Source organism: Myxocyprinus asiaticus, chromosome 17 (genome assembly GCF_019703515.2).
Source record: "Myxocyprinus asiaticus isolate MX2 ecotype Aquarium Trade chromosome 17, UBuf_Myxa_2, whole genome shotgun sequence".
In the NCBI taxonomy this organism is placed as follows: Eukaryota; Metazoa; Chordata; class Actinopteri; order Cypriniformes; family Catostomidae; genus Myxocyprinus; species Myxocyprinus asiaticus.
The window spans coordinates 32,934,751-32,950,325 of record NC_059360.1 but is presented as its reverse complement, the minus strand read 5'-3'; the positions used below and the strand labels follow the sequence as shown (position 1 = coordinate 32,950,325).

General features: G+C 39.0%; 1 protein-coding gene across 1 annotated transcript in view; it reads left to right on the top strand.

Moving 5' to 3' along the window:
- LOC127455135 (tetratricopeptide repeat protein 27-like) overlaps positions 1-2,199 on the top strand; it is a 148,105-nt gene extending 145,906 nt beyond the window's left edge. Inside the window, exons 19-20 of the mRNA XM_051722749.1 lie at positions 1,170-1,270; positions 1,463-2,199. Coding sequence (XP_051578709.1) covers positions 1,170-1,270; positions 1,463-1,579 — 218 coding nt within the window. The 3' untranslated portion in view covers positions 1,580-2,199. The remainder of the gene's footprint in view (positions 1-1,169; positions 1,271-1,462) is intronic.
- Positions 2,200-15,575: the final 13,376 nt, after the last annotated feature.

The window sequence follows — 15,575 nt, the reverse complement described above, 5'->3', positions numbered from 1 at the left end:
TTCCCTCTCTCCCTGTCTTAGACACACACACACAAACACACTCTTCTCCATCAACATTTCGTCCTTGAGTATGCAGGCTGTGTTGTTGATCTTAATGATTTATAAACAGGGTGGCTCAGCAAATGAAGCAGAACCCTTCACACACCTCAATCCCTTCCCACTCATCCTGGCCTGTTCAGTGTTTGCGTGTGTTTGAAATTCCATTATAGCAATAAGAAATGTGTGCGCGTGCATGCGTAAGAGACTCATAACTTAAGAATTTTTCACGTGTTTTTGTGTTACCTTGTGCACAGATGTAAATCTTGTTTGCATGCATGTATGTGTCAGTGTGCGTTAAAGGTACATCTGTGTGCATGGGTGTTTGGTGAATGAGTGTTACACTCATTAATCATGCCACTTTCCCTGCTGTCACTGTTACAGGCAGCAACATGAGGATGAGATAGGAGGGAAAAAAAAAAAGGTATGCAGAAGTGAGTAGGCGAGAGAGTGAGGAAAGGAAAGAGAAAGAGAATGGCCTCTGACACTGAGGTTGAGGCGGGTACTTGTGATTCTGTTGTCGCCCTCTGTGTGTCTGAGGAAGATAAACAGAGCAGGTAAATAGCAAACAGATACATGCTGGGAATGGGACTTCTCAGGAAAATGGTTTTGCTTATATAGAATAAAATAACCACACACACAACACAATTCTTTGCTTCATAATCACATTCTGCTATAGAGGCTGCTTAATATAGGTTTTAATGTCATGAAAATGATGTAAACAAAGAGATTAATTACAGCAGGTGGTGTGAATCGGAATGTCAAATCAGTGTATTAATGGTGTTGGGTGCTGCACTAATGAATGTGGTAATTAAACACAATCCGTTCAAATGTGTGATCTAACACTTTATGCGAAGTCTACTGCAGCCACAATGCGCCAACACACGCACACTTTTGACTGTTCTAGTTCTGCACACCAACTAAATGATCAGGTCTCTGTTTCCTCTCAAGTCTTTGATCATATAAAGCACAGACTTTAGTATTGTATCAGCCTGGTGGCCTTTGACCCCTGAGACACACTCTCTCACTCTCTACATTGGCTGTACAGCATACTGATGCTTAATGTTCCAGTGCTACCCTCTTTGAACTTCTGAAGATGAAACTCTTCAATTATCTCTCTCTTTCTCTCTTAGTATCTATCAGTTGTAGCAGGTCTAAGAACAATCCTCTGGAGGCTTTGCAGTTACTGTCTTCAGCTCGGCTCAGTCTGAAGAGTCTTGTCACCAAAGCTAAGGTGAGTTTCACGCAGTCAGCTGTTATAGACCCCATGAAATCTAAATTAGTTTTGTGTCTTGTAGCCCATTGTCTCAAAGCCATCTATATGCTAGTGTACTCCTAAACGTTGGGGTATATATGGTCAGTTTTGTAATTTAATGTTGTTAAGCTGTGATTGTTTGGTCTCACATTTGTGTTTTTCTATTCACAGCAATTGTACACTGATGTTGCCACAGGAGAACTCCATGATGACCTCAGAGGTGATGTCACAAAGCTCGAGCAGATAATCACAGAGCTGCAGGACCTGAGTGTCCAGCTACGCAGTTAATGAGAAAAGCCATATGACTGTTGTCCTGTCTTATCTCCCTCCATCCTTTGATTGATTGATTTAAACAGCACATTTTTATGTCAAATTTTAGACAAACAAGAACTTCCTGTCTAGAAATCCTTGTTAGGGTCCAGCAGCTGGTTGCAAGAAACCCCTTAAAGCTTAGAAAACCCTTAATTATAATACCCTTAAAATTACTACTAATGATATTCTTAACTTAGGTTTTTCTTTTTTCTTTTTTTTTTTTTGTGCGACCAGGCCCAGGAATTGTTAAAATCCTGTCCCATCTGTTAAGTCTACCCAGATAAACTGAAGGAAAGACTTAGGCTATGTTTGGAATACTACCCTACTACTCTTACTGTTTCTGCAGTTTCTACTGAATATACTGCAAAAATAGTAAGAGTACTATGGTAATATGCTATTCTGAATGTAGCCTTAGGGACTAAATTAAAGATGTTTAAACCGATTCAAGGTCAGTTGCCATTGCCCTATTTAGAACACCTGTGATCACATGATCTGTCATTAAGGTCCCTGAGGCTGGTATTGAACTTCTCATTTATGTTTATGTACAAATGTGCCTCAATGTAGTTTAAAAATAAATACTCAGCTTCTTTCTTAAACATTTGTATTTGTGCTTGGTTATTGCACTTTTATAAATAAAGATTTTGTCAACTCATATTAAATGATTAGCAGACAGACTGAAACACGCAAAATGTTTTAAAACACATTCTGACATCCTGGTCACATGACATGACGTGTGTGTGTATTACTTATGTCTTGTGTGCTCTGCTAAGGGAGTCTTGTGTTTGGAGATTGTGATCTTGGTTCTTTGCTTTTTACCTCCGGATGTGGGCCTCTTTTAGGCTTGTTGCTTTACTACACTGTAACCCCTAATAAGTTAGCAGAACTAAAAAAAAAATTGTAAGGCAGTCAGTTTCATAAATTTTTTTTTAAGTCAATAAACTCCCAAGTTTAAGTTAATAGAACTTCTCAGATTTAGATTTTGCACTACACATGCATGTTAATTGCTCTTAACTTGAAATATTGAGTAAGCTACCTCATACACTCACCTTATTAGGTATACCTGTACACCTATTTATTCATGCGATTATATAATCAGCCAATTGTGTGGTAGCAGTGCAGTGCATAAAATCATGCAGTTATGGGTCAGGAGCTTCAGTTAATGTTCACATCAACCATCAGAATGGGGAAAAAATGTGATCTCAGTTATTTCGACCGTGGCATGATTGTTGGTGTCAGACGGGCCAGTTTGAGTATTTCTGTAATTGCTGATCTCCTGGGATTTTCACACACAACAATCTCTAGAATTTACTCAGAATGGTGCCAAAAAACATCCAGTGAGCGGCAGTTCTACGGGCAGAAACTCCTTGTTGATGAGAGAGGTCAGCAAAGAATGGCCAAACTGGTTCGAGCTGACAGAAAGGCTACAGTAACTCAGATAACCACTTTGTACAATTGTAGTGAGCAGAATAGCATCTCCGAATGCACAACATGTCGAACAATGAGGCGGATGGGCTACAACAGCAGAAGACCACTTTGGGTTCAACTGTCAGCCAAGAACAGAAAGTTGAGGCTGCAGCGGGCTTACCATCTGTGTGCCTCAGCAGAAATCGAGATTCATCAGACCAGGCTATGTTTTTCCAGTCTTTAACTGTCCAGTTTTGGTGAGCCTGTGCCCACTGCAGACTCAGATTTCTGTTCTTGACTGACAGAAGTGCAACCCGATGTGGTCTTCTGCTGCTGTAGCCCATTCGCCTCAAGATTTGACGTGTTGTGCATTCTGAAATGCTATTCTGCTCACTAAAATTGTACAGAGTTACCAAAGTCGTTTTGTCAGCTGGAACCAGTCTGGCCATTCTCCATTGACCAATCTCACTGGATGTTTTTTTTTTTTTGACAACATTCTGAGTAAACTCTAGAGACTGTTGTGTGTGGAAATCCCAAGAGATCAGCAGTTACAGAAATTCAAACCAGCCCTTCTGGCACCAACAATCATGCCACCATGTGAAAATGACTTTATGCATTGCACTGCTCCCACATAATTGGCTGATTAGATAATCGCATGAATAAGTAGGTGTACAAATGTACCTAATGGTGGTCTGTGAATATACATTTTAATGGTACTTAACTTTAAACTCAACTCTTTGGCTGAACTTAAAATTACCATGTAAGCTCAACTTAAATAATTCAAGTAGAGGGAACCTAACTAATTAGAACTAGCTAGTACAGTGAATGCTAGCATGCTGAATGCATGCTAATTGGAAACCCTATGTTTTGATTAGTATAGCAGTTGCTCAATGAGTAAGGCAATATACTGTAGAACAAACTTAAATTGTAACTGTCTTCAACCTAAGCTCAAGTTTCACTATTCACCATAATGGTAACCCCCAAAAACTTTAACATAACAGAAACTCTTCTAAATAACATTAAAACATTAAACACTAACAAGTATCCTGCTTTACATTCATCTTGCACAAAGAAACATTTTATAACACTTAATTTTAACATTTACTCTCCCTGTTGAGTGCCATGCTAAGGATGCTGTGCAGTATCAGTTAAATTTAAAGGGGTCATGAAGTGCTATTTTTTTTCTCTATTATTATCTTCCCTGAGGTCCAATGATAATGTTATAAAAGCTTTTTGCACAAAAACAGTCACAATTTAGTAATATATGATCATTTTCCACCCTGTTTTTGGCACTGTGTCTGAAACACTCGGTTTTGGCCTTAGCGCCTCCTTCAAACTTCTAAGTAAACACCCACTGTTATGATTGGCTAACATCATGTAGCTCCTCAAATTCAGCAAACTCAGTCGGAAGAGAATGAACAAGCCCCTCAACATTATAAAACAAAATTTCAGGGTTTACACATTTATGCACATCCAACACATTGCATATGAATATATTAAACTGTTCATCTCAAGCACAAATGTTAACACTGAGCACCATAAACTATCAAACAGTCATGACATTTGAAATATTCATGAATGAATCGGTTTACTTACGTTTTTGATTCCAAGTGTTTTTAACTGCCCCAATCTTCAATAACAGTTCCTTTGCAAATTTTGAATTGTATTGTGACTGTTTCACAAGCAATCCACACTGACATGAGCTGAAAAAAAAGCACACATCATAGTCCAAAGCATGGTGAAATGATACACAAACATACTGTACGTGGTTGTGCATGTTTGCTTACACTAACTATTAAAAATAGCGCAGATGGGCGAAAGAATGCGTCCATGATGGGTTTGTGCTCAACAACAAGAGGCAGCAGTTGAATGAAAGAAAATTACTTCTCCTTTTCAGAGTTGTAACTTGACACTGTGTCTTTTAAAAGCAGCACGAGATGACTTCCGCCATTTTGCGGAAGTCCGGGTGGCCTCTCATTTGGGAGTTACACCAAAAGCAAAGTAAACATGCGTCGATACTCGATCAAATGTTTCAGATTTTCCCTGCTTATTTAGAGTTCACTACTAAAGAAAAAAGGTTAATTTTACTGCAACTTTAGATAACACAGTTTTAACCACTTTTGTTCAGCACATTCTACTTTTGCACCTAATAATGATGTGCCTTTTGCTATTTGCCTTTCTTCCTTGCAGAGTTTAAGTGAATAAGTTAGTACATTAATCTTGTAATATGACAACTGCAAATGTGGATCTGTTTTTTCTTTTCTTTGCACATCCTAAGATGAAAGATGAAAAAGTCCTAATTGAATCTGGAACGAGGATTGTGAGAATTGTGAAAACAGCATCGATAAAAGTAAGCTAGGCTGCTAATAATTTATCTGGAGTTAAAGCATGACACCGAAATAAAAAGGGGTAATACTTTATAATTATGTTCAATAATGTAATGAGCGTAATGTTATAAAGTCATATTTGAATGTACATTATGTACAAATCTGTTAAGCATTATATGATGCTTGTTAATGACTTTAAAAAGTGAAATTTTAAAAGTGTTACCCATAAAAGGAAGCACAAATAATTAATTTGCATATCGCCAGTGTTACAGAAGAATCCCAGTAGAATTTTGCTCATATACAAAATGTTTTAAATTTAGTTTGGTATGTTAATTATTTTTCAAGGCATATTCTTTAAAACCTCATTACAAAATATGATGTATTAAATGAGTACAACACCAAACAGAAAACTTGAACTAAAAATAAACAGATACCACCAAGCAAAAAACAAAAGCGGCACGAGATATCTATCAAGCGGTCAAAGATGTCTGTTTAGTGCATGAATATATTAAAAAAAATAATTCAAAATAGTCCAGGTGGGTCCCTTTTGGTGTTATGTTTGGAGTAGTTAGCGACACAAGGCCTGCTGTCTTGAACTGCGAGCCAGTGGACGGGGGCAAGGGTGCAATGACACATGCTGTGGGATGTGTAAGTACAAATGAGCAATGTTTCGTGATGTCAAGAACAGATAGATTTCAAAACAAGATGTTTCAGCAGGGTGGCAACTATAAAATGCTCTTTTTAGACTGGGGAGGAAGTTTTGAGTTCTGAAAGGTAAAAACATTTAAAATCATTGTAGACTTCAGGCACTCAAAGGACTCCAAACTCCCAGTTTACACAAATGATCAGTACATTTCCATAACTGACTCTTTCAAATTCCTGGGCACCCATATTTGTAGCACTTTAAAATGGTAAATTAACACAGACCATCTCATCAGGAAAGCTAATCAAAGGCTGTAATTCCTCAGACAACTGAGAAAGACTGGAGTAAGTCGGCATCTCGTAGTTTGTTTCTACACAGCCATTGTAGAAAGCATCCTAACATAATCCATCAGTGTCTGGTATGGTAACTCTTGTACCCTAACAAAGAAAAAACTGGAGTGCATTGTCATCAGGTCCTCAAAGATCATAGGTACAGATCTATCATCACTGGAATCCCTCTACATTCAGCGCACCATCAAGCGTGCTATGAAAATCATTGAGGATCCATCTCACCAGCTCATAACTGCTTTCAGCTGCTCCCCTCAGGCAGACACCTGAGATCATTACCATCCAAAACATAGGTTAAGGAACAGCTTCTTTCTAACTGCCGTCAGGTTACTTAATAATCATGCCTAAAGTAAATGTACAACTCATGTTTTACAACGTATGAACTATGTACATGCACACAATTACTTAGCACAATTAAGTCATTTATTTTTTGATCTGGCACTTTATTGTATGGTGTGTCTATCGTATTGCTTTTGTATATTGTATCATTTTGTACTGTACTGTCACATACTTGTTTGAGAACTATGTATGTTCATTGCAGTACCTACGATAATTTCCACCAGCTTGTTTTGTGGAAATAAAAAGTTCTATTCTTCATATCAAGGAAAACTGACCCCTTTAAGTTCCTGTAAATTTAAAGAGACAAGTTCATTAAACTCAATACAATAAAACAATTCAGGTTACTTAAAAGGTGTACGTTTTGTGAACTTGAAAGAGAAAGTTGTAAATACTCATCAAGATTCATTCATTTGAACTTTTGATATAATTTTTCCCTTCTCAAAACAATTATTTTGAGCACTAGGGTTTGCAATGTAAATCTAAGTGTTTACACAAAATGTAAAGAAATCTTTTTTGCTCTGATTTTCACACTACGTTTAACCCTAGGTTATTGTCTTTTAGCACGCATTAAGGCTACTTATCCTTGGCTAAGCAACATTTCACATGTAATTTTTAAAGGGTTTCTGCATCTGTGGATTAGGAAGCCCTGGTTCTGTGCTGTACTTGTCCAATCAATGCTAGAAACTTCATACATAATAATGTTTTTAACTCCTGGTTTACAAATGTACAGTGTGATGCCATGTGAAGTTCGAATTTGTGAACGGCAAGCTCTGCGCACTTTGCTAGTTTTAACACTATTAATGACATAAATGTTTTGGATAGATTCGATACACTCTGTTCCATAACTGTTCTAGGAGGACAATATGTCAAAGAATTCAAAATCCTCGGGCTTTGGAGACATTAAAAGACACTTATGTGCTCAAGCTGACACCCCAGAGAAGGCCCCGTGCCAGGGAGTCGATTTGGTCAGAGAAATGAGGGAAATTCGGCGAGAGATGTTGAACATGTCGGCAATGCTGACAAAGTTCGTTGCTGACTTGGAGGATCTTGTTGTAATACGTCAATCGATCACTGCCATGGAGATGAAATTCTCTGAGATGATTACAAGAGTGGGGATGTCGAGAAACGGATCGATTATCTTGAGTCATTGGAAAGGGAATTATCTGCTAATCCGCTAGCAGGTGGATTTGGAGCATGTCTGGGAGAAGTTGGAGGACATGGAGAACCGTAGCCGGCGGAACAATGTCCGAATCCTCGGAATTCCTGAGGCCGAAGAGGGTCAGGATATTGTGAAATTACTGGACGGGCTCTTTCCGAATCCTGAGGCAAGGAGTAAAGGGAGGCTTTCTTGGGAGAACCACAGCATTTTGCTGTTCCCAGACTTTGCGAATTCGACGAGAGAAACGTGATTGATTCAAAGAATACAAGAAACTTTTACATCAACGGAAGGTCTCTTTTGCACTGATATTCCCGGCCAAATTGAGAATAGATGCTCAAAATAGAGAATAGATGCTTTATTTGCAAAATAGATTGCAAATAAAATGTTCACATGTCCCCAGCAAGTGATTTCCTTCATAAAGTCAATGGACTGAGTAAGTTATTTTGTGGTACTCATATTGCAGCCAAGTGGATCGATTCACTGAACATTAACTTGACTGTTCGAGGAAGCTGAGCGTCTTTTTTGTTTCTTTTTGTGCTGGCACCGCCTAGCGGCTGGCGTTTGTTTTGTGTAGCAGCACCCCTTTGTGACAGTTTTGTGGATGAATCTGCATGTTCTTTGTACTTATGCCTCCTATTGGTTGGAGTTTGTTTTGTGGAGCATTTCTTGCAGGACATTGGAGTGATTGGGTCATTTGTTGCACTCAAGTAGCAGTTGAATGGGCCAGCTCACTGAACATTCGTTTTACTGTCCGAAAAAAAACTGAATTGCTTTTTTTTTTTTTTTTTTTTTGATGGTTCCGCTAGCGGCTGGAGTTTGTTTTGTGGAGGAGCACATCTTCGAGACAGTTATGTGGATGAATCTACATGTTCTTTGTGTTTATTCTGCCTATTGGCTGGAGTTTGTTTTATAGATGATCTCTGTTGTGTAATTCTGTCTTACAAAATTTTTATAGAAACACCGGTCTTGAGCAATCCGACAGCAAAGTTGTCATGGAGGCTCTCGTAGGCTTACATGGACTGTTTAGTTTAGAGGGATGGACATTGGTTGGCGCAGTCGTGCGTAGGGTTATTGTACACGTTTTTCTTTTTTCTGTTTGTTTGGTTTGGAGGGAAGTTTGGGGTTTGATTGTTGCACTAATGTTAGAATGTGTGGTCTTTATAATTTTATTTTTGACACAATCTATTTTTTCTAATATGTCAAATGTTAGTATGAGTGGATTGTCTCTCTCCACGTGGAATGTGAATGGGTTGGGGAAGTTTTTTGCTAGAAGTTTATACAGAATCATTAAAGAATGGAAAGCTTCCGCCAACCATGACGCAAGCCTGGATCAGTCTGATTCTTAAAAAAGGACAAAGATCCAAGCGAGTGTAAGAGATACCATCCAATTTCCCTGATCCAGCTAGACGTAAAAATATTGTCAAAAAATTAAAGGTGCAGTATGTAAGATTCAGAAACCCTTGTTATTATTGACACCTGTGGCCATTAAGTGAACTGCAGCCAGGTAACTGTGCACACAATCCATAGGGAGGCGAGCAAGCGAGCATCGGTCAAAACAATGATGTAACATACAAAGAGTCTGAACGTGATCCACCGGCATCATGCTGACAGATGAGGTAGCATAAAACTTTGAGACTAAACTAAAACTACTTATCAGCTAACATAGCATACTGATACACACATACAGCTACATACTACCGAACTATACCAGACAGTTTACTGTTGCACTGCACTGTTATGTTGCACTATTGTATGTTTTGTATGTCACATGTTGTACTACGATCAAGAAACTAGCATATTTGCTTAAATTTATCCTGTATACCTGACTTTCAGTATAAAGAGAAGATCGTTTTAATTATTTGAAAGTTACGAAGCAAGGTAGCTTACAATTCATCAGCATTAGCAGGAAAGATCAAGTTAGCTAAAATTACACAGATCAATCCTTATGGCATTATATTTCACATGCTTTGCAGTTATGTAAGCTTACCTGTCCAATAAGAAGAATGCCAATTCAGGGTCGGTTTTGATCATCAAAACCGAACGAAGGTCCCTCCAGGAATCAAATGCCCTACCGATGTTCACTCTAGTTTTCGCTCGACCACGATCACGTTCTCACTTACCCAGACAGGATTCAGTAGAAGGCTCTCGGGAGCGCGCATAAACGTCACATCCTTTGGATTTTCCCTGCAAAACCGACCTGCTCCCTTCACATGAAAATCAGTCTACAGGCTTTAATAGGCAACCTAGGAAGTCCAGGAAGGGCTCATTTTTTAAATTGCGTTACAAGCCGTTCACACATTGGCAAAAAATTCATCAGCTCTTCTGATAACATTAGGCATTTCATCAATATCATGTGGTCAGTTGCGAATGATCAGACTCCGGTCGCTGCCATCTCACTTGACGCCGAAAAGGCGTTGGATATAGAAGAATGGGATTATCTTTTTAATAGTTTTTGGAAATATATGGGTTCGGGAATACTTTTATTGGTTGGATTAAGTTACTTTATAGACACGGTGGTACAAACAAATGGATTACTTTCAGATTATTTTACTCTGGATAGGGGCACCCGGCAGGGTTGCCCTCTTTCCCCATTATTGTTCTGTCTTGCCCTGGAACCATTAGCAGCCACGATAAGAAAGGAAGATGATTTTCCAGGGGTGGTGGGAGGTATGGCGCATAAGCTTTTGCTTTACGCAGATGATATTTTACTATTCGTCTCCGGCCCCACTAGATCTATGCCTTGCCTCCACAGAATTATTAATTCCTTTTCTAAGTTCTCAGAATACAGATTCAATTGTTCTAAATCTGAATCTTTGGCCCTGATAGTGTATTGCCCAGTAACAGCTTTTCAGCAGTGATAGGAAGATCGGATCATTTTACTGACTTGAATCTTTGAGTCTCGTTCAACAAAATGAACAAATATTTATTCAAGTAATTTCGTTCATTTCGTTCATTTGAGCAGAATTAAATTAAAATGTTACATTTTCAATAGCCAGAAGACTCGAGAGGTGAACTAATCATTTCTGTTTCCTGTACAGCACCTATGCGGTTTTCACGTAACAAACGAACGGAGGTTGCGCAATGCACATGCGCGGCCAACACAAAATGATTGAATCACTCTCTGAGACTACTTGTTCTTCTGAGTCACATAAAAGATTCGTTCAAAATGAACGACCCATCACTACTTTCAGCCGGGCGCCTTCCAGTGTCCCAAACAGGGCATTAAGTAGTTGGGTATTTTATTCCCAGCAGATTTGTGTGATTTAGTTAGAGTTAATTTTGACCCCTTAATAAAAAGGTTTTCGAGCGATGTGGGCAGGTGGGCTTCATTACATTTATCTATGATTGGGAAGGTTAATGTTATTAAAATTAATTGTATTCCAAAATGTAACTACCTGCTACAGTCTCTCCCTATAGATTTCCCCCTCTCTTATTTCAAGCAATTTGATAGCATAGCGAAGTCCTTCATTTGGAATGGTAAATGTCCCAGATTACATTTCAGTAAATTGCATAGGCCGATTGACAAAGCTGGGCTAGGCCTACCCAAGATTTCGTTTTATTATTATGCATTCGGTCTCTGTCATTTGGCTCATTGGTTGCTTCTACCTGAGAGAGCCCCTCCCTGGTTTTGTATCAAACAGTAAGTTCTTGCCCCTATTTCGCCACTGCAAAGCCTTTCTATCAAACTAATTGGAGAAGTTAAGTTACACCCCGTTATCTCGCATTTGCACTTGGTATGGACAAAAGTGTCCAGAGTGTTTAATTCGGACATTTATTTAAATGTTGCCTCGAGCATATGGCTGAACCCAAAATTATGTATTAATAAGTCCCCTTTCTGCTGGTCAGAGTGGATTGTGAGGGAGGTTAATACACTCGTTGGCCTATATGAGAGTGGAGTGTTGAGGTCCTTTGAAAATTTGGTTCAACATTTTGAGATTCCCAGATCTCAGTTCTTTAGGTATTTACAGCTGCACCACCTGCACTGTACTATTTTTGGGAGTAGCATGCACCCCCATAAAGTGGCAGATACTCTGGGAGTGGTGATTACTGCTTTTGGAAAAGGTCATGAGGCATCATGTTTATTTGTGTAAGTATGTGTATCCCTTCAAGATCTCTAAAAAAGCCCTGATCATCAACATTAGGTGCGTAAATATTAGCCAAAATCAAACTTTGCCCCTGAATTTCTGCTTAAACAATGACTCTTCCTAATTTATCTTTAATCTGTTTGAGACATTTTAATTGTAGATGCTTACTTATCAGTGTAATGACTCCCCTGCTCTTACTTGAGCCAGCACTAAAGAAAATATGTCCACCCCATATCTTCGCAAATTTTTCAGCTTCCTGCAGGGAAAGATACGTTATACCAGGCACTATATCAGATTTCTTACATTTAAGAAGAGAAATAACTTTCCTTCTGTGTATTACTCCCTGCTAATTCAGAGTCTGGGAGATGGAGCTTTAACTTCAATCAAGAGATTATGGGAGAAATATTTAAACTTTGTATTGGAGGAGGGAGTGTGGGCTAGGATTTTAAAAAAAAACATCAAGTCTGTATCTAGAGATGCAAGGGTGCACCTTATGCAATTCAAGACTTTACATCGATTCTATTGGACCCCCTCTAGATTGTATAGCCTTGGTCTTATAGACACACCTACCTGCTGGGGATGCCAATCAGAAGATGGAGACACAACCCATGTTTTGGTGGTGTGTTAAGATCCAAGAATCTTGGTTGAAAGTTCAGAGTTTTATGTGTGACGTATTGGGCACTCAAATTTCATTTTGCCCCAGACTCTGTATTTTAGGCGATGGGGCGGTCATCAATATAGGGGATGAACACATAAAGAAATTGGGTCCTAACGAGTGTTATGATCGGCAGACAGATTGTTCTAAGGGGATTGAAGTCGGCTGGAACGCCCTCATTTCCAGAGTGGTGCACAGAGATGGGGAGGGTGGCGGCATTCAAGGAAATGTCATGTAGAAGGCTGGGAAACTTAGATTTATTTGATAGGAAATGGGGCTATTTAGCATTCTTGGAGGGCTCTCGGGTAGGGGCAGTGGAGAGAGAAGTATAGTTTTAAATGTGTGTGATTATATTTATATATATATATATATATATATATATATATATATATATATATATATATATATATATATATGTGTGTGTGTGTGTGTGTGTGTGTGTATATTCATGTGTGACCACAGGGATGTTTGTTGAGGGTCGGGTTGGAGATTGGGAGGGGTAATGGTGGGGGTTAAATGTTGATTCTGTGAATATATGTTTTGCTTTACTTTGTTAATTGTATGAATCAATAAAAACTGTTAATAATCCTAAATGCATCGGTGGTGGAATACTCGCATGGAAGCATATTCATAAATTTTTCATTTTGAGTAATGCCTTTCAAAAACACATCTTTATTTTCTGCCCTTTTATTGTTGTGAAAATGTATAGAGATTTAACCCTCAGATTTTTCAGGAACATCAACTCTTTTTCTGTCTGTCTGTCTCTGTCTCTGTCTCTCTCTCTCTCTTGCATCCATCTACGTCTTTCCTCAGAGGAATTACATCATGCCAGTAATTTTTCACTGAATGGTATTTGAGCATTAAAGAATGTCTGTTAGTAATTATCTTTCATTGTGAGAAAGTTTTGGTTTGGCTGTTGAGAAACAGTTGTCAAATTTATGAAAGCATTATTTTGTTATCCATCATGTTAGTTACGCAGAAATGGTGCAAGAACATTGCCTGGTAAGTTGCCCCAGAGAACCTACAGAAAAGCCGGGAGCTAAGAAACATGAGGTTTACACAAAGCAAACATCCTGTGACTGTGTCCTGGGAAGATCCATGTAAATTTCTTCCAGAGATTATACAATGTGAAAGTACAATAGCAGAGCTGTTCATTCGTACTGGCACATACCCGTTTATTATGTATTTGGAACTTAAATTGATAAGTTCTAGTCTGTTCAAGCTCAGCCAAAGAGTTTGGTTTTTCACCTGACGGACAATAAAAATGGTGAAAAAATCTAAGTAACTTGCTTTGAAGGAGGGACCCGAGCCAACATGATCACACTGGAAATTGACATGTTGCCACAGTATCTTCTGGTTCCCTGAAATTGACCTCATTCAGCCAAATTACTGACATTTTGCATCAATTCATGTGCTTACCTTTTCCTGTGATTTTACAGATAGCATGTTGTGCACAACCTCGGAGACATGGCTTCTGGTCCCGTGGAAACCATTAAGTAATCGCATTCACATAATGATGAGTGCTATTCGGAGGTTGCATTTTTCCTATAAGATAACATTTTTACTTTGCTGATAGTTAGGGTTGGGATTTGGGTATATGGTTAAAAAAAATATCCATTCCTGTTGACTTTATTAAATAATTTACAACTAAAAATACAGCTCTCTTCACAACTCACTTTTTGCATCACTTTGTGGACATTTCACCCTGCAAATGGAGCTCACACGTGGCCATATGTTCAACAACACTTCCAGCTTCAGTGTTTCAAATTTCAGTAAGCAAAGACCAATTGTCGCTGAATTCACAGTGAGATCAGTCTGCCGAGCCATATCTACGGACCAGAATATACATACTTGGGGGTAGGCTAATTTCACTTTGGCCAGCAAGCAACCACCCAAAACATCCAGAAAATGTAAAAATCTAGTTAATTTAGTAACCGTCTCCCCCAGACATTAGCTCAAGAGTTCAGATTTATTGGTGCAACCCTGGCCTGAGGGGAAGACAGAAGGTTCTGAATGGTTTTGAATGCTGGCATGGTGAGCCTAAAATAAGTATTAATCTCTCCCCAGCTGTCCAAAGGATGCAAGCAGTTGTCAAAATGGCTAATATTATATCTCGGGTAGCATTTTAAAAACAAAACGTACTTGAAAACCCCATATTAAAATACAGAGCTGCTGACAGCAGACATCTGTGACACTCCCACCGGGGGCCGCCCTGCTGGCTGTGACAACAACCACAAAGAACATTTTTAGCTACATAAACTGTTAATTCCACAGCACAGCTCTCCTTCCTCTCCCTGAGCTGCAGTGATGTCACTGATACTGTGTGAAGGTCCTGTACTTCCTCTGCGGGCTGTATGTGTGGCTGCTGTATCATTTAATTACTTCCCTGGTGTCTCACGTCCAAATGAACAACTTAAGAACCCAATGGCCCTGCATTATATTCTCCATCAGTTTATATATCTATAAAAGTTGATTGTGTTTGACACAAATTATCTCTGCATTCCAGGGCCTACTGTACTGATGGGGCAACACGGATGCTGATATTCCCATGAGGTGAGCATAGAAAAAAAGGATGCATGTTAGGGTGAATATAGTTGAGCAGAAACACTGATCACTTTGCATTACAATGTCACTAATCACTGGGCACTGGTGTTACATCTTTTATAGGGTATATACTGTACAGTATATTAACTTACCGGCCACTTTATTAGGTACACCTGTACATCTACTTATTATCCGAATATCTAATCAGCCAATCGTGTGGCAGCAGTGTAATGTATAAAATCATGCGTGTATGGGTCAGGAGCTTCAGTTAATGTTCACATTAACTGCATGGGGAAAAAATCTGATTTCAGTTATTTAGACCATGGAATGATTGTTGGTGCCAGACGGACTGGTTTGAGTATTTCTGTAACTGCTGATCTCCTGGGATTTTCATGCACAACAGTCTCTAGAGCAGGGGTCGGCAACCTTTTTGACATGGAGTGCCATTTTTTTTTCCCTGGTCCCCATT